At 42.5% G+C, this 19,994-nt stretch overlaps 2 protein-coding genes across 2 annotated transcripts; both read right to left on the bottom strand.

Moving 5' to 3' along the window:
* Positions 1-1,715: 1,715 nt before the first annotated feature.
* LOC118224346 (interleukin-10 receptor subunit beta-like) lies at positions 1,716-11,482 on the bottom strand. Its single transcript, XM_035411794.1, has 7 exons — positions 11,303-11,482; positions 9,958-10,093; positions 5,875-6,041; positions 5,137-5,294; positions 4,636-4,789; positions 3,156-3,310; positions 1,716-2,862 (listed from the first exon to the last, which is right to left on the bottom strand). Exons 1-7 carry the CDS (start codon positions 11,370-11,372, stop codon positions 2,728-2,730), a joined length of 975 nt encoding a protein of 324 aa, XP_035267685.1. The 5' UTR covers positions 11,373-11,482; the 3' UTR covers positions 1,716-2,727.
* A 275-nt stretch (positions 11,483-11,757) lies between these two features.
* Positions 11,758-19,486, bottom strand: LOC118224345 (interferon alpha/beta receptor 2-like). Its single transcript, XM_035411793.1, has 7 exons — positions 19,333-19,486; positions 18,314-18,443; positions 17,861-18,039; positions 17,290-17,447; positions 13,495-13,651; positions 12,490-12,605; positions 11,758-12,290 (listed from the first exon to the last, which is right to left on the bottom strand). Exons 1-7 carry the CDS (start codon positions 19,379-19,381, stop codon positions 12,024-12,026), a joined length of 1,056 nt encoding a protein of 351 aa, XP_035267684.1. The 5' UTR covers positions 19,382-19,486; the 3' UTR covers positions 11,758-12,023.
* Positions 19,487-19,994: the final 508 nt, after the last annotated feature.

Here is a 19,994-nt window from a genome sequence, read left to right as displayed (position 1 = left end):
AAACAATTGTATCAAAAGGAGGAACATCGAATACGCTGAAAAAAAAAACCCAACTTGAGGCAGGCAGTTGTGGCACATAACGCTTTGAGTCATGTCACCCACCAGTGTTGGGAATCTCCCATATTGAGGTAGGGGCACTCATTTGGAATGAGTGTTGCACTTTTTCTAATATGGAAGTTCAACATTATTTTGGTCACACATTGCCTCATGGTGGTCTTGGCACTGTCCTCCTGCTTTCTCATCACCAGACTTCACCAATGCAAATATGACTGTTAAACACAGAAAATACATTTCTCTGTGGCTAAATCTGAATGAGTAATGTGTCTGTATTACTATACCTCCATTTTCATTTATTAAGAAACCACAAAATAAATCAACCCCCTCCTCAAGTCAAGAAATATTAGGAAAAGCTAATTCTGAAAAAATGCAGCTTTATTCATATGTTCATGTCTGTTGACACCTTGAAGTGTCCTGGTTATTGAAATATTTAGCGGCATTGCCCCTCCCATGAATAGCCACCTAATGGTTGTAGAAGCATGAAGTTGACACAACCCTGGTCATGGCCTTCTCAGTCACCAGATTTGAAGCCCTCTGAGCATTTATGGGATATTCCTGAATGATGCATCTGACAGCGGCTTCTACTTCCATCCAAAAAGTGTGAGCTGATGGACTATCTCATGGAAGAGTGGTTTGTACTCCTACGTCAGAATTCCAGATGCTAGTAGGCTCTATGGGCCACATGTGGTGGGCCAACACTGTATTAAGTGACTTTATATTGATGAACATCAACATTTACTCAGTCTCACAACACAGCACAACACCTTTTTTGGTGACCATGAATCATTTGAGGCAGACCGACGTCATCTACCTTCTAGACAACATCAGCCACACCTTTTACTGTTAAACATATGCTGGTATTTAGCTTGTTCTTTTTTAGTAGTACAGTTGATGCACAACAATACCACACCTTGGTTATACTTTTATCATTTTAGTGGTAAACAGTGGCCTGTCTTCCTTCTACTTGTGTTGCTTTTAGTGGTTAAACTGGTTTATACCTTGTTAGGACCAATACAATCTTCAGTGGCAAGACAGCAGATCATAGGCCTTTTATTACCTGAATAGCATTTAGTAGCAAGACAGTAGTATAAATGTTTTGCGACATATATATATATAAACATATATATGTGTTTTGGATATTGGAATGCATTTTTTTGCAACTTTTAAAATGAAAAGATCCTATTCCATGATAGTCAAATATGGCATACATACGGATGACCAAAGTTCACCCATGCAAATCATGATACTGCTCTCCATACAGCAAAGACTGGCTGAACTGAAACTATCATGCTAATTATGCTAAAGAAAATGTAAATCAAATAAATAAAGAAAATCTCACCTCCCCAGCATGGCAATATCAGAAATGAGTCTAAAATCATATTGAAACTTGCAGTCTTGCTCATATAAATTTATGTCTGGGTGACTCCAGCAACATTCCTCATTGAAACAAGAAACAGTATTCTGTCTCCTTTACAGTGGTCTAGTCACATGTTCAGTTGGCACGCAGTCAGCCGGCCAATCGAGGGGCCTGTGGCTCAGCTGCCACGTGGAGGTGGGGCCACGGCAAATATGGGGGGGGGGGGGGCTCCTGACCCTCAAGGTGTCAGGACAAATTACAGGGTGCCAAGTTCATTTCAGTCGCCAATCATCACCAGGAAATGATAAAGACACCAGCCAGAATTTATTTAAAAAACAATAATGCACCAGCCAGAACAACACACACACACAACAAACAACATGATGGAAAAAAGTCTATATAAATTATCCATAAATTTCTGTACAGTAAACAGGACATTGAAGTGCATTGTTTGAGCTGATTGGTCCATAAAGCCAGACTTCAGACCCAGACTTCATTTTTAATTATACAGACCAAACAGACCCTACTTCTTCAGAAGGGGGAGTATACTTGATAAGAAGGTGAACTCAGCCAAAAGAGAAGCAGAGCCGAACACAGTGTCGCATAAAAATGTGTGCAAAAATTTGTTCAAATTGTTCGTTCAGTGGGGGGAGGGGGGGGGCGCGGGGCACAAATTCATATTCTGTGGTTGTAAAGGAGGAGAAGCTTTGACAAATGGACGGCGATGATTTCAAAGTCGCTTTAGTTTCTTTAGTGCTGCAACAAAAGAAACGAAAAAGAGAAGATGGCGTGTGTGTCTGCTCGTGGGGGAGATGGAATGCAGCCACCCATGTGATATTTCAGACCAATTGCAGGAAATCAGTAGGTTGGTGTTTTAACATCTCAGCTAGTTCGTCCAGCGGGGATGTGCATACTGCGGTGGCAGAAGTCAATGCGGAGTTTTGTTTTCTCCACAAACGTATCATTTTTCATTCAATTTGTACAAACCTGCCAAAGTTCTATTTCACAGAAAGTATACTCCGACCTTGACCTCCCCCGATCCAGACCCTTCTGCCGGTAGGGATGGGAAAGTGAGTTTTCATGAGCTACATAATGGGTGGACCTACAATGAGCTGCCAATTAATGACTGGTCTAAACCAATTAAATTATGTCCTCCTCAGCAAAAGACAACGATTGGCTCAAATCAGTGGGCGACAGCATAATGTGTTGCTCTTCACATTTTTGGATTCATGGAACCTCATTCTCCCGGTCTTTTGCTCTGCCTCCTTCCCTCCCCAGCTCATCCTCTCTCCACACAGTCCCCTCCGTGGGGGTTATAGAGGGGTTCCCTCTGATTCCGTGCCCTCTGTCAGCTCTGACAGGATGCAGACCTCGTGACACTTCTCCTCCGGCTGGGAGCTGTTCTGCATGGCCAAGAAGATGTAGGAGTGGGGGGGCTCGACCAAGTACTGTGAGGGGTAGGGCAGTCAGTCAGTCAGTTAATTCAAAAATAATCAACACTAATACCTAACATTCATCAAACAAACTTCATGAGATGTTTTTCTTATACAGACATACTCACATATAAACACACACACGCATAAAACCTAATAAATATCTAGCAACCATATTAACGTGTGTATGTGACAGAGCACGAGCATATGGACATGTGGACGTGCGCACATGCACACGCACACACACACAAACACACACATGCGCACACACAGACACACACACATACACACACCGCTATGATACAGACCTGCTTGAAGTGCTCGGGCAGCTTTGCTTTGGGAAACATGAACTTAATCCCTTTGTAGCCATACCAGCCAATGAGGAAGAGCAGTAAGACGGTCACCGCCATCACCAACAGACTGCACACCATGACTGTCACGATAAGCCATGGCTCTGCTCTCCCTGGAGAACAAACCAGCCAGACACGAAGAACAGTGTTATAAAACATTTACTACAACATGTGTAACATGAAGTGTCCCTGCAAGCTGAAGTGTGTCTGTTAGGTGACTGATAATCTGCTCCTTAGTGACTGGTACTTCTGTCATCAGGATTGGATAAATAGCTTTTTGACTAGTGCTGGATTTATTCTTTGTGCTTTAGAATGGTTTTTTTCAAGCGTGTTAAGCAAGAACCTCGTGGGAGTGTAGGTAGTACATGACACCATGTAAGCCAGTGTCAATCGACTAACTGTATTTTGTTAACTGACAGGGCTGCTAAGCACAAAGCCCTCCACCAGCAACATAATAAGCTTGTTACCTTCAGCACACCTGTTAACAGTTTGGACTCGTTAGAAGTAACATATCTTGGCCTCAGCTTCCCTACTGCGGCAGCCTCGTCTCACTCAGTACCTCCACCTTCTCCTACCTCCTCTCTTTCTGTCAAGGATTTGTTTCCTACTTTGAGAAGGTCAACGATGTCCGAGGCTACTTATTCCAAGCTTCCCCCAAGCCCCTCCCATATCCACCCTGACTGAACCTTTTTGACTCTTGCTTAATGTCTCTATCTCCTATTTCCCCAGAGGAAGTCCTGAAGTTAGTCTCCATGAGCCAACCCATCACCAGCCCTCTCGAGCTGATTCCTGCTTCCTCCAGACTATCGCTACAGGCCTGCTTCCTGTCCTCACTACCATCATCAACTTCTCTCTGACACCTGGCTGTGTTCCGACTGGCCTCAAATTAGCAAGAGTTACTGCGCTTCTCAAGAACAAGAAGCCTTCCCTCAACTCAACATCATGTCAAAAACTACAGACCTATGCCACTTCCATTTTTTAAAAGTCCCTGAACGTGCCGTTTCTAATCAACTTCCTGAACTTCCTTCTCCGAAGAATGTGCTGAACCCCAACGAGCCTGGCATCAAGGCTGTCCACACCACAGAGACCGTGCTCCTTCTGTCACCAAAGCCCTCCTTACCGCTTGAGCTGCCTCACTCTCTTCTGTCCTCATCTTCCTAGACCTGTCTCCTGCCTTGGACACTGTTAGCTACCAGCAGAAACAACAGCAGTGATAAGAAATAATGCTACTAATGCAAACTGGTTTGAGCTAGTCTTAATATAAGAGGGCTAACCTACCATCAAGCATACTACCAAGCAATATACCATATATCAAGCACAGTAAATGAGGGGAAAAAACAAGCAAGACCAGGGAAAGAAAGATAAAGAGAAGGTAGATGAAGGTGGAGAAGGTGGGGAAAAGAGGAAGAAGAAGAGGTGGAAGAGGGAGGAGGCTCACCATCTGTGATGGTCTCACACATCACCCGACTAAAGTCGCTGGTCTTCTCATAACTGGGAATGTACACCTGGGCCTGCACACAGTACCTGGTCCTGGGCTTCAGTTCAGAAGACAGGACCAAGCTGTTCTGCTGCTCGCAGTTCAGCACAGTGGCCTGGAGGGGGGGTGAGGGAGACCACAAGAGGCACAATAAATAGCAAGCCCAGGATTACATTAGCTGCATTTCCTCAGCCACTCCACAGACAAGCCGATGTGCGACAGTGCTTCTGCTTTGCCTGGGTGGAGAAGGTCACACGTTCTCGTGCCTCAAACCTAGGCTTTTGGCTCCTCTAATCCTTTCATGGTTAAGAGTGGGTTTCTTACTTTACAGCTCGCAATCAAAATATGAAAGTTACCAGCCATCATTCAGTAGGAGTTTGACATTTACACCAAGAAGGGGTTGTACTGGAAGGATTTAGAGTGACCTCCCAGACCCAAGACTGTACAAACAACTGGACTTACATTTTCCATCTTGTTTTTTTCCCAATATCTGACATTGAAGCACACATGGTCATAGACAGTCCTCAGACCTCCTGGATTTCTTGTCACAGGGTCTTGGATGTCCACCTCCAAGTTACCCGCCTTGGATGACAACCTCACTGTGGGAGCTCCAATCAGGGCTGTCAACAGAACCACAGGAAGTCAGTTACAGAAAATTTTGAAATCTTGCTGACCAAATCCAGTGGGCGACACAAATAAAGTAAGTGCAGATGGTTGTGGTAATCCAAAATGTGGTAATTCCTCGATGTGTAAAGGCATTGTATCTTAACCTTTGTCTCTGGGTCAGATGTGGCTCAAGCCGTGTAATTGTCGGGGGTGTCCCTGGGTTTTACGAGTGTTACTTCTAAAGAGAAGATTATGAATCACTGGTATAACGGGGAAAACAGAAATATCCTTTTCAGAGAACTTGGAGAACTTCCTGAACATAATATAGGCCTATTAGAGTGATGCACTCCCAGTCGCTGAATGGCAACAGTAGTGTGGCAGGTCATTTTAAATCATTCTTACCACTGGGGACAGGCCTATGTGATGCACTAGAACAGAATGGCTGTGTGGGGAACTGCACCGATTAGCAGATCAATTATGTATGTTTCAGTAAAACATCTGAGTCTCCCGCCCCATTCCTTCCACTTCTTTTTACACAGTACATGTCATACCCATGACATGGGTGTGACACTGGCAGTAAGAATGCTCACTTACTGTCTTTGTCTATGGCGAACTCCGAAGCGTTCACCCAGTGGGAGGTCTCTGTCTGAAACTCCGCCCTCACGTAGAATGTGTAGATTCCAAAATTGGACAGATGATCAGTGAAGTCACAGCTCCTCTCCGATTGGTTCTGACACACGATCCTCAGGCCACTGACAGAACTGCACACACAGAAAAACAGGTTAAGGAACAGCAGAGCGTGAACAACAATTAACAATGGTTAAAGGCTGTTTGATTGGCCTTCAGGTGTTCAGCTGAGGCCCACAGCTCCCAGGAGGCATTTCCCCAAACAGCTGTGAAACTCCCTCCTCTTTTGTAATTGACCTGTAATTACAACCTTTGTTTCTTCCATCATTACACCTGAATCAGCCACCTACGTCACAGGTACAGTACGGCAGTGCCCAGTTTCCTCAGTATAGTTTTACTGAACTGAGCATAAGCCAGTGGAACTGAGGGTCACCAAATTTGGAAACAGCAACGTTACTTTTACAGAGGCTGTACATATGAACTGATTAACAGTGTTTATTCAAATAAATATAAAACATAAGGTGCAATGTTATATGCTGGGGACCACAAAGTGTCTCACACCCAAATCAACACAGCCCTAGACTGTTGAAACAACAAATATCCGGGACTATGAAACAGCAGGAATCAAAACTACCATCAGCTGGGACTGCCTCGTGGTCTGTTCCATTCAAGCGAGTCGAGCGACCTTTGCCGATGGCTATCTGTTTGGAGAAACCAGAACCCAGAAGGAGCCATGTGGTGAACAGAAGGCCAGACCAAGGTCTGGTGACATAAACTGTGTCACAGCGCCCCCCACAGGGCACCTCTGTCGTCAGGCCTCCTCATTACAGGAACCTGATTGAAAGCCATAGGCAAACCCACATTCCGGACTGAATGAAATGCGCGTGTAAATAACTGGGGATGATATGATACATGTTGTGGACTGGGGATAGTATGTATTAAAATTCAGTAGACGTGAGATGTGGACGGGTGCGCTGAGCAGTTATGAGATGGCATAGAGAGGTTATGAACAGATTTATGTATGGAGGCGGAGCTCCTCAGGGTTCCATATCCCTTTTCTCCACTCATACTAACAAAAGTTCCACAGAAAACAAACATAAGTATCACTTTTCATGTTGTGCCGGGACTTCTTTCCTTAAAGGCATTGATTTTAGAGGTTTCATATGGCATAAGAAATAGTTCCAAACAAAAATAATATTAAGCTAAGTTTTTCTGAAAAATAATCTGGTTATATAGTACATACATACAACCTCTGCAGTTATAAAACCACTGCAGCAGCTGTTTTGGAGTTACACAAAGTGTATTTTCTTGTTGCAGACCATGAACCTGAATGCCCTATACTTGCCATTGTAAAGCCAACAGGTCACCATAAACTTCTCAAAACTCCTAAAACATCCTTTACCACACACAAATGCTGTCAACATAATCTAAAATATACATAAACAAAAATATGAAATATGCCTAATATCTTATTTTGGCATTTTCCACAGGCTAATATTTACTGCAGCAATTCAGAATGAAGTGTTGTACTTCATACCTTGCTTTATCAAGGCTGGGACCTCCTTTACAAACAGACAGTGCTAATTTAAAGCACCTTTGGTTAGGAGCCTCGTTTCCCCTCACAACACCTAGACTGTAACTGCCCTCCAACTGAATACAAGAAGAAGCTTTTATGATCTTTTTAAGTGCTGCAAACATGTGTAACACCAAACTGATTTTAATCTTTACTGCTAGTGTGCTGTTATCCTAGACCTGTGCCCTTCACTGCAGCTCTTGTAAAAAATACTGTCTCACCAGGGCCTTGAAAATCACCTTGGACAAGTATACCATATCATAAATATAAATGAATAAATAATACATAAATAATAAATTACATTCTTAAGCTGTGAGGCAAAGTAAATCTAGAAATACTTAAAAAATATACAAGAAGTTTTGTCCACTAGATGGAGATTTTGTGTGATGTCCAGTTCCGTGTTCCAGTGTTCCAGTGTTCCAGTGTTCCAGTGTTCCAGTAACAATGCAGCGAGGACTTCTATTATACTTTTTATTCATCCACACTGTCTTCTGGATGAATGTGCTATGTGTGTGTGTGTGTGGGGTGTGTGTGTGTGGCAGAATGGCTGTTTTTTCACAGCTCTGGTATGAAACGTTGCTCTGTGGGTGGGCCCTTCCCAGCAGAGGGGAAGCTCACCTGGTTTCCTGGAATCCCAGTCTCTAGTATCTACTCAGCTAATGCTACTGTAGCCCAAAGCTACAAGAAACCCCCTGTTTGCCAGACGACCCGCATCACCAAGCTAGGGAACATCTACTGTTCACAGCTTCATACTCAACTCTGTTTGTGTCTTCCTGAACAGATTTTGTGAACAGGTAACTTTACATTTAAGGTATATTTCTTGAGACTGGGCTCTTACATATGCAGACCTGTATGGCTAATCATATTAGCAATTTCCATCCCTCCCTCTCTCATTTCAATTCAAATTGAGCTTTATTGGCATGAGAAATAACTTTGTGTTATCAAAGCATAGTAAACAATTTTACAGACATAAAAAAAATTATTGAAAGTTGATAAAAAATTCTATATACTCATGTATATACACATATCTAAACACACATGTGCAAACATTATACACACATACATACACAAAAACACACACATATATATATGTAGATACATATATTTACATATACACACACACACACATATATATATATATATATAAATACATTCACACTACATGGTCAAAAGTATGCGGACAGCACTTCTAATTAGTGGGTTCGGCTACTTCAGCCACACCCACAGCAAACAGGTACATAAAATCAAGCATACACCCACGCAATCTCTGTAGACAAACTTTGGCAGTAGAATGGACCGTACTGAAGAGCACAGTGACTTTCAACGTGGGACTGTCATAGGATGGCACCTTTCCAACAAGTCACAGGACCGATGAGTGCTGAAGCATGTATCGCGCAAAAATCATCTGTCCTCGGGTGTAACACTCACTACCAAGTTCCAGACTGCCTCTGGAAGCAACATCAGCACAAGAACCTATCCGCCGGGAGCTTCATGAAATGGGTTTCCATGGCCGAGCAGTCGTACGCAATTCTAAGATCAGCATGCCAAGCTTCGGCTGGAGTGGTGTACAGCACACCACCATTCCACTGGTGCAGTGGAAATGCATTCTCTGGAGTCATGCTTCACTATCTGGCAGTCTGACAGACGAATCTGGGTTTTGCGAATGCCAGGAGAACACTGCCTGCCTGAATGCATAGTGCCAACCGTAAAGTTTGCTGGAGGAGGAATAATGGCCTGGGCCTGTTTTTCATGGTTTGGGCTAGGCCTCTTAGTTCCATGAACGGAAATCTTCATGCTACACCTTACAATGTCATAGAGAATTGTGTGCTTCCAGCTTTGTGGCAACAGTTTGGGGATGGCCTTTTCCTGTTTCAGCATGACAATGCCTGCACAGAGCTCTGACCCTCAACTTCATCAAACACTTGTTGGGATGAATAGCCCAACATCAGTGCCCGACCTTACTAATGCTCTTGAGACTGAATGGAAGCGAATCCCTGCAGCCATGTTACAAAATCTAGTGGAAAGCCTTCCCAGAAGAGTGGAGGCTGTTATAGCAGCAAATGGGGGACCAACTTCATATTAATGCCCATAGTTTGGGTGAGATGTTCATCAAGCACATTTGGGTGTGATGTTTGGATGTCCACATACTTTTGGCCATGTAGTGAACAGTATATATATATATATATATATATATATATATATATATATATGCGTATATGCATGTATGTACGCACATACATGCATATACGCATAAACATATACACACATAAGTACATACATACCACAACGCACATACAATAGAGTGTAATATACATAGGCATGCATATATACACACACATATTCTTATACATATACACGTATACATACAAATGCTCAAATACAATTGGGCATATACATAAATAAACACTTATAAATTTACCCTATAAGTGCAAGTGCAACTTAATAAATTATCATTATATCTCTCTCTTTCGACTCACCGGTACTCCGGCGTGAACCCCGCCGTGTAAGTGAGGTTGCCAGATGAGGGCTGGGGGGGATCCCACTCCAGGACTACATCCATATTGATGGAGGTCACCCTCACATTTTCGGGTTGGGGCACACTGGCCAGCACCACTGCGAGGTTAGGAGAGTCAGTTAAACAGTTACAATGACCAGCAATGCAGTGGCTATCATTAGCACGGGTATGCGACTGTAGTTATAGACCTACTGTCATTAGCACTGCTACCCACACCAGCACAGCAGAACCAGTGCGGCTTCATTACGAGCGCATGAACTCCAATGCACCTGTGACATGTCAACGGATGAAACCCTGACAAAGACTATTCCCTTAATGCGCTGATACTCGATGCGACTCGCAGCATGTACTGTATGTACACTGTAATAGTGCATGGATGGAAACACCAATATAGAAAGTACACTGCAAAAACCAGTGAAGTATTTTAGTCTTATATTGGCGCTTAAAATCTTATTTCTATTACTTTCTAGTTAAATAAGACAACAAGATTACCAATGAGGTCTGAATTTTATCCATTTCAAGATTTGCCAATGTGGGAAGAGACAGTTTCACCAGTCAAACAAAAAGTAACTTAAAACAAGCTAATATGTCCTTGGCAGAACAAAGGATTTTAAGTAGCCTATTGTGTTTATCAAGCAATTGCTACTTCACCTGTAAAATGACTGTAAATATTGTGTTAGGGGCTGGGTTGCATTTTACGATAATGTTCTCGACGAAAAAATGTCTTCAGTTGTGTATTCATTTCAGAGTTAGTTACAGCCTACATTGACTTACGTATTTTTTTTTCCAGATACGTAACCTTGCCCAACTTGGGGACTTTCTACAGGCCTATATCTCTCTGAGGTAGGGGGGGCTGCTACGTCATTTGAACTATGCATGTGAGCACGCTCACGCACTCGGAGGGAGAGTGAGAGAGGGATATTGACTTGGTAAAAACAGCCTCTACATTTTTCTTAAATAAAAAAGAGCAAATTGGGAAAATGGCAAACAATATCACCAGCCATTAAGGACAGCACATCTCCATTAAAGAGTGTCATAGCTCTATTACGAACGCTGAATTACCGGGTTCTAGACAAAAATATCACACAAAGCCACTTTGCTCTTAAAAAGGATTTTGTACTGCACACTAATGTATAAAACAAAACAGACCACGGTGAAAGATGAGGATTCAAGTTCCTAAAATTGAATGTTAGAAAATGGCGTGTTTTCCTCGTAAAACGACTTTACGCGACTATTTTTAATGGGAAACATTAAGCTCTAAATTACATGTAGCCTAAATTGTCATAAAAGCATATTAAAATACCAACCTGATATGGTACACAACGCTGTGAGAACACATATTATCCATGAAACCATAATCCTCTCGGCACAGTCCATGGTAGGCTACAGCAGAGGTTTCGTGACAATAATTGTCTTATTTCCTTGTAGGACGAGGAGTTCGAATGAAAACTGGACATCTTCGTGTGGGCGGGTTTAACGGAAAACGAAACTCCAATCCGTCATTGTGAAAAATACTTTCTATTTCGCCTAAGAAGTTCCGGTGGCTAGAAAAATGTATCCGAATTAGAGAGTTCCGGTTAGCAACACGATTGTAGTAAAGTAAGTTTCACTACACGAAAGAAAATACATCTCGTTACTTTAGAGAATCTTTCGGGAAAGTTTACAGCCACGCCTCCACGGACCTGCAATACCTGTGTGGTGGAATAAGATATCTAAAATGATTTAAAACCACGTTTTTTAAAGAAAGACACAACCCTAGGACTGTAAATAAAAAAAATGTATTTTCAGTTTTTCATTGTACCACACACTGTTTTAACAACCGAAGTCAAATCGGCTGTTACAACAAATATCAAATATTGTATTTACAGCGCTGCTGTATAGCATACTGAAAAAAAACAATGCAGCAGTTTAAGATTTTTTAAATGGAAAAAAAACGTGCATAGCTGACCAAGAGAATGTCTTATTTGAAAAGGAAAGTGAAAAGCACACAGAGGGAAAGGGAAAATCACAACAGCAATAACAGGTGAGTCACTTCTCCAATTGAGAGCACTGTGGATCCAACAGGCCATCATTGCAGGGCTCTGAGCTGGCCTCCCAGACCATATGTCCATAACTTTCCTTTTCATCATTATCATCATCATCATCCTCCTCCTCCTCTTCCTCCTGATCTGCATTGGGGCCCAGTTTGGCCCAGGCAGAGGGGCAGTTTTTGGGCTCTAGCGGGAGGATGGTGACCAGGGAGAAGTGCTCTGGGGCAGCCGTTCGAGGGTTCTGTACTAAGGACGGTATGGACAGCTTCAGGAAGAGACATGAGACAGACGTTACACAGTGCCTTTGTCAGACCACACAGAGCATTGTGTTCAGCTGTGGGCAACACATTATAAGAAAGACAAAGAAGCTCCACACACCAGAACTGAGAATCTCAGCTGGATGTCTAACACCCTATGAGTTCACTGGGTTAAAGTGCTATGTTCAGCCAAGTGTACATAATTACCAGTATCTGAGGCAGAGTTTTTGGGAGAGAGAGTGCACTCCTGCTGGAGAGGAAGAAGCCACAGAACAGCACCCCCAGGAGGCAGGCCACACACAATGCAATCAGCAGGATAGTGGCTGCAGAGGGCATCAGGAGACAGCAGCTTTAAAAACTGAACCAGGCTTAGTTTTAGCTTGTAAAATCATTTCATTTCACAGCCTAGGGCTGGAACGCACAGACTGGTGATCAGTTCCAGCTTGTTAACACTTCTGATTATTCCTTAGTCTCTGGAAACACTGGTCATGGATGAGCCCTATGGGGATTTTGTGAGGGAAGTAAAAAAGAGACAAAGGAATACTCAGAAGTACTAAAAAGTAGTGCCGGGGGGGGGGGGGGGGGGGGGGGGGCTCCAGCAAAACGAACAGCCAGAACAATCATACTGCATTCCAAAATAATCCTTATCCGGGTAACTTGTTTTCCTGTTCATTATATGTCCAAAATGTGATCCAGCTGTCCGCATTTTTCAGGTTAATCTATTTCTGAGTTTAACCAGGCCAAGGATCACTTTTTATCATGGAGCCATTTTTTATATATTATTTTCCCTATCTCTTCTGAAAGGAAATTATGTGTCCTCTGTAATTTCTCAAAAATGAAGCTAATTATAACTAATTATAACTGCTGTTCTGCTCTGTACCCTGTCAGAGAAAAAAAAGTACAAAATACCTCTCAAACAAATGTATCTGTAAACTATAGGCAGATGATAGAGATTGCTTGGCAGGTGGCACAGAGCTACAGTGTAAACCATCACAAATCAGCATATATGCAACTACATGCAAATACATATTTTCAGTGTTAATGTAACTCCATGAGGGTTTATATGAATCTAGTAGTGATCAAATGTACTACTGTAATATCAGAGTAAAATACTCTCTGCCAGTTTATTTTGGACTGAAAAATGTACTTTGCTCTGATGAAAAAGAGCGGAACGCACAAAGCCTTACAGTGCTGTGCTTTGCTGTTCTGTACCTGTGTCGATGGGTGGGGGGCTAGTGTAGGCACACTGTGGCTCAGACGGCTCGGCACGGGTGTTGAAGTTCACCGTCACGACGGCGGTGACGCAGTACTCCACGCCTGGCTCCAGGTGCTCCACCAGAAACTCCTCCGAGAAAACCCTCAGGCTGAACTGCGGAGGAGACAGCCCAGAGAGACCGCAGAGAGTACCAGTGCCAGAACCAGAACAAGAACCAGAACCAGAACCACAACTGGAACCAGAACAAGAACTAGAACCAGAACCAGAACCAGAACCACAACTGGAACCAGAACAAGAACTAGAACCAGAACTGGAAACCAGGACCAGAAATAGAACCAGCAACAGCACCAGAATGAGAACTAGAACTGGAAGAGAACTATAACCAGTGCCAAAACAAGAGCTAGGACCAGAATTAGCAGTGACCACCCAGTGACCCTTTTACAGTGACACCTCTATACACTCACTGTACAGTACAGTGTGCAATAATAAAAAATTTAAAAATGAATTCAGAGAAATGCATGAATGCTCACCATGAATGCTTTGCACATTTAGATTAAGGACATTTTGCCCATTCCTCCTCGCAAATTTGCTCTTAATCTGACATTTGTCAAACTCCAAAAGACCAACTCTATGAAGTGCTGAAGAGATTACTGATCTCTGGGCAGTTTCAACCAATGAGCTTTTCAACTCTGTTAAGTGTTGTTGCTGACCTCTTGAACCACTTCTCTGACAAAACTGCCCTTCTCATTGCTTGTTTCATTGTACGGTCTGATCTTGGTAGTGCTGGGAAGTACTAGATCTTGGGAAGTACTGTATTTTTGCATTTTGTAACAACTGACTCAACAGTGCTGCTATGAAGCTTAAAAGCTTTGCTAATTTTTTTTAACTTCTCCTGATGTTTGCCTCTTAGCAACTTCATCTGGACGGAGTGTAGCACAGTGGGTAAGGAACTGGGCTTGTAACCGAAAGGTCTCAGGTTCGAATCCCGGGTAAGGACACTGCTGTTGTACCCTTGAGCAAGGTACTTAACCTGCATTGCTTCAGTATATATCCAGCTGTATAAATGGATACAATGTTAAATGCTATGTAAAAAAAAAAAAAAAAAAGTTGTGTAAGTCGCTCTGGATAAGAGCGTCTGCTAAATGCCTGTAATGTAATGTAATGTAATCTGGAAGTTCCACCGGCAGTTACTTGGTTCTCCATGGCAACAAGACTTAGCCGATCTGCTGTGAAACCTCTAAATGTCAGTGATTATTGAAATCACAGTCTTTATGGTATCACATACCCAGTGCAATCTTTAATATGATAGTTGGATTTAAATTTATGTTAAGATGTGACTTTGTTTTGTCATAATTCCTCAGTGTAATACTTGTAATGACATAATGTAATACTTAGGGCTGTTGCCATAAATAGAAAATCTTTGTAAGGCTAATTGCTTTGAAAAAGGCATTGTTTTGTGAAGGACCTGTAGGAAACTGATGGGCCTCTTTTGTCCTATGACTAAAACAATTAACATAGAGTGGAAGTTACATGTAAAGGCTGTAAAATGATATACAAGACCATTCCTATATCATTACTGAAATTGATTCAAAGTATTTTGCAGTCCCCTCCCTGTAAATATATTCCATTATTACCCTGATAAAAAACATAAACAGGCTAGTAGGCAATGAGCTTTAGCATATTCTTTTTGGACACTTCTACTCGTCTACATCTGTTGGTGATATTAAAGCTCCACTTTTTATTTGTCATGTCCCATTTCCCCCAAAGTCAAGGAAACGCATAACAAAATTATTGTTGGTTTTTTTTTAAACAAAATTTTGTTTGAGTTATATTGATGTCACTGCTTCTGTGAAAGGCTGCAGTGATTTGCCTTGCTCCTTTCAGTTTTTCACTTTTTTGTGTTGTACATTTGCATTGCTCTATAAAAAAATAAGTTACCGATCATGCAATTGAATACAAGTGGATTCGAAATCAACACAGGTGGAACTTTTTAGCGTATTTAATGTTATCTCTCAAGATACACACCTCGCCCAATACAAGTTGTTAATACAAAGGTATGAACACTCACTGTTAATTTCACTTACACAGTCATTTTCTGGTTGTTATATAAATAATGGGGTTGAAAACTTTCTGAAGCCACTGTAAGCACAAATGTGACTAAATAGAGCTTCACAGAAGACTGAACAGCTGCAAGAATACTGCTCATCAGCTGGGTGTACAGTAACTATGCTTAAATTCACCGTGCCCGGAAAAAAAAAAAAACCTCCAACGGTGGTTTCCTGAAATATGTGTCACAGCTACATTTGGAAATAAGAAAAGCAGGCCTCACTGCAGTTTACTTTCAGTTTGTATGTAGCACTGGGATGTTAGAGTAATGAGTAATGAAAGCGCGTAAAGAGAGCAGTGACAGAGAACGCGTGGGCTGACTAAATCCTCCCATTTCACGGCAAGCTTCAAAACAATTCTCCTCAGAGCGAGAGAACTTCCTTTAAGGCATGCGCTGCTTATCTTCATCTCGGGGAAGTACCGGCCTACAGGTGCGCGAACTGTTCCGTCACTGACAGCAGTAAGGAGAAAACCTCATTGTTTTATAAGAATCGCGTGACATGCTTGACGCATGACTATACACAACAGGGTTTTAAATCTATTTTCGAACCGCCTTTTTTTTCCGGAGCATTTCAGCCACAGCGTGACTTATACAGTAGGTGCTTTTCCTGGGACAGCTTTTCTCAGAAATAAGCGGTGTGTTTTAGAGAGGGGGAGGGGTGGACACCTACAGCTCTTTGTCATGGTTACGCTTTGTAACAGCTCTGTTATTATTGTTCTCACTTTTGATTTCTTCCCACAGTCGGTGTTATGGTGGTTTTATTTTGGTTTTATACACGCACATGCGTGCACACACACACACACACAAACACACACGCACGCACATACACACACCAGCACACACAAACACACACACACACACACACACACACAAACACACAGGTGGGTGATTGCCACAATATATCAGCATTTGATTGAGGGGTTCAACAGAAGGGTGTAACCCATCTGGGAATGAAACCAGCAGCCTTTGATGCGATAAGGGCAACTCGGTACCCTAGTGAACACAAAAGTACAGCTTATACATAATGCTATACAGTGCTCTCCGAAATTTTGGAAACGGCAGTGAGAAATTTGTTTTCTTTTTTTATACACATAAGGCATAAAGATTTGAGATAAAAAGTTGAATGCAAGACAAAATACACACATTTTTTTCATGGTATTTACATCTGTTTGAGTTTTATCATTTGACAGAAACAGCTAGAGTTTTTACAGGAAAATGGTGAAACCTAAACACATATAAATACCATGAAATAAAAGATGTATATAGCAAAATAAGTATATAGTTCTTAGCAAAAATTAAAATTTTTCACTCTACTGTACCCTTACTTTTGGAGGTCAATTTATGCATAGTTAGTATAGGCATATATATATATAAGGTGTTTCCAGCCGTGGTCCTAGGTAGCTGTAGGGTTGCTGCTGGCTTTTGTTTTCCACTTAAAATCAATAACTTAATTAGACCCAAGAAGCCAGGTAAGGCAAGTCAACTATGCAAACAAAAACTTCCAGACTGATTGACTCATCTGGTGTATAAACAGAGACAAACAGCCTGTGACTCTAAAGGAACAGGGCACAGTTTTCTGTGGTCTCTCAGCACCTGATGATAATCACCAGTGGGGTTATGAACGGTACACGAGTGGACTTTCTCCATTACAATCAGACTGTCCCTGGATTTTCAACCCTCTCACCTGGGTGTGGTCCCCACTCCTGCGCACCCAGCAAGTGAACTCGGAGAGCAGGTGGCGAGACAGAAGGTGCTGCGGTCCCCTGCCTGTGGGGGGTGCGATCTGCAGGCGCAGGCAGCTCCCGCAACCTGAAACCGACACCTGGGGCGGTCCCAGGACAGCTATCACATGGGAGAGGTCAGAGGTCAGAGGTCAAATAAAATAAAAAATATTTTCCCCCAAAAACTTCTGAGAACATCACCCCATAGTTGCTCTTGATGTGCGGATGAAGAAGTGAGTCTGGAATAAAATATGGAATGATGAAATGGTGAAAGAAGGAGGGGAAGAAGCTCTGTTTTATTTTCTTCATTATTTCTATATATCAAGGATTCCCACTCATTTACGGGTTTAGTTGGTTTTTTATGCATTACGGCTTTTGGAAACTACTTCCACAATTTGTCCCTAATGGGCAACATACATTTTGGAGTTTTGATATTATTTCAGTTTCATTTCATGTTTCTGGAAATGAAGAGGGAAACAAAGAGAGGAGTAAAGGGAAATAGGAGGAAGTGAGTAAAGAGGCGGAGCATCTCACTGTCCAGTATGGGGTTGAAATGGGCGGAGAGGGTCCAGTTGGATCTCCGAGCCGAGCCGAAGGCCTGCACACGGGCCAAGTAGAAGCTGGTGGAGTCCACGAAGGAGTCCGTCACATCACATGACAAGGTCTCTGTGTCCACTTTCAAACACCAGGGGACAGGCTTCCATGACACTTCACTGGGGGGGTATTTTCCACATACAATTTATGAAACAATTAATAAATAAGGTGCATTATACAGCTATTATTTATGATACTGTCGCTCGTGGGAGACACACTGACACTATCCCTGGACAAAACCACATCAGTTTTTGATGCATTGTAGTAACAATAATAGTTTTCTCCCTCTAATCAATGATCAAAGGGTCAAACAGCCAGGGGTACATTTATGGCAGACCAGCTAGCCTGTACCGTATATTCCGGGCCTGCAGGAGATCATGTGACCAACGTTACCTCAGGTGCAAGAAGTGCACTCTGAAGTGCGCTGTGCCGGGCGTCCCTGGTGCTGGGAGCCAGTGCAGAATGTGCTCGAGGTTGAAGGATACAATGGTGACATTGAGAGGTGCCAGGAGGGTGCACTGCACTGCAGGACAGAGATGCAGACACAGACAAACATTAATGGAAAAACTAACAACACAGATTAGCAATAACACAATAGCACTGGAAATATTATTATTGCATACTAAGGGACTTCAGCATGCTATAAAGGGGCTTTTTGTACTTTGTTTAGTCAATGTGATTACGCTTTGCAGTATGCACTCATAACATGTAATTAAAGTACAAATTTTAAAATAAGCAAAAGAGTGATAGAGTAGAGAGAGAGCTTTTTTGTACCAAATTGAAAGTTATACAAGCATATCAAAATGTTGGTTCATTGGTTGCTTCTTTTGGCATGTTGTGTTTTTGGTTAGGTTGCCTTGTTATATCTGATCAACTGTTAATGATTAATGAGCAACTCCACAAAATTATTGCTAGGATTGCATCGTTTTTTTCCAAAAGCTTTGATTTAATGTCATCCCAAACCCCAAAAGTAAAGAAATTCCGCCTCAGACCCAAGGATTTTTTTTTTGCACTCTCAATTTCTCTGAATGCGCTGATGCTCTGAAGAAGGTCATTTTGATCGAAAGCTCAGCTAATTAAACCAGATTTGCAATATACTCAGTGTGCCAAGTGCTTCCTTTATTAATCTATTTTTGTTCTTGTAGCACCTGAGCCATAATTGGGCTGAATGTGCGGACGTCTTTTCACTATTTGCACTCTCAATTTCGACATGTGAAAAAATTCAAGCAGCACACAGCATCTAACCCATGCAATGCTACCCTAAACCAGATTCCAATGAACAATAGAACTGGACGCACTGCCAGAATCTCCCTTCCCCTGTTCTGAGCAATATCAACCAATGACGCTCTGATCAGGTTCACATCCGATGCACTGGTTACGCACGGATCTCCCTAACCCACCGCAGGACTTACCCACAGGTAGGAGCAGCAGGAGGAGCACGGTGAGGTGAGGAGGCGCCATGACCCCGCGGGCGCAGGTGCACAGGTAAAGAGCGGAGTGCAGGATGAAGCCTGAGCACCGTCGCCCTGCGCTGAGCTGTGCTGGCTGAGGCCACTGCTTTAAGGGGGGTGGGGGTAAGTTTCATTTCTCTCTAAGCCCCTCCCCGTTCTGCTGCACCGAGAGAGAGAGAGAGCGCACACCGGCCTGCAACATGAGCATGCACCACCTCACAACATGCAGGACTTCAACTTCATATCCATAATTCAACTCTACTCACCTTTCCAACATGTTCAGGACTGGGAAAGGACTGGGAACACCTGGCAAGCATGTGAGATTCGTAAGAGGGTTTGTGAACGATCAGGACAAGCTAACTGCTCCACTTTTTTCCACTGAGTTTCCCAATTTTAAATTTATCTTTGTCTTGTAAGGAAAATGTAGGCTACTGGATGTTTGCTGTGATTTTAATTGTTTCACAGACAGATTCTTCAAGCATGAGGTGCATGTATTATATCTGGTTTTCTCCAGAAAACTAACCTGTTAATGTGTAAGATCACAAATATGCGATTAGAATGTTCTTAACTGAGCATTCTAATGCTGATGTAACAATCACTACTGGTAATCGAAAGCAATGGAG

This window comes from Anguilla anguilla, chromosome 3, assembly GCF_013347855.1.
Source record: "Anguilla anguilla isolate fAngAng1 chromosome 3, fAngAng1.pri, whole genome shotgun sequence".
Taxonomy (NCBI): domain Eukaryota; kingdom Metazoa; phylum Chordata; class Actinopteri; order Anguilliformes; family Anguillidae; genus Anguilla; species Anguilla anguilla.
The sequence above is the reverse complement of the archived record's forward strand: the minus strand, read 5'-3'. Positions and strand labels throughout refer to the sequence as shown.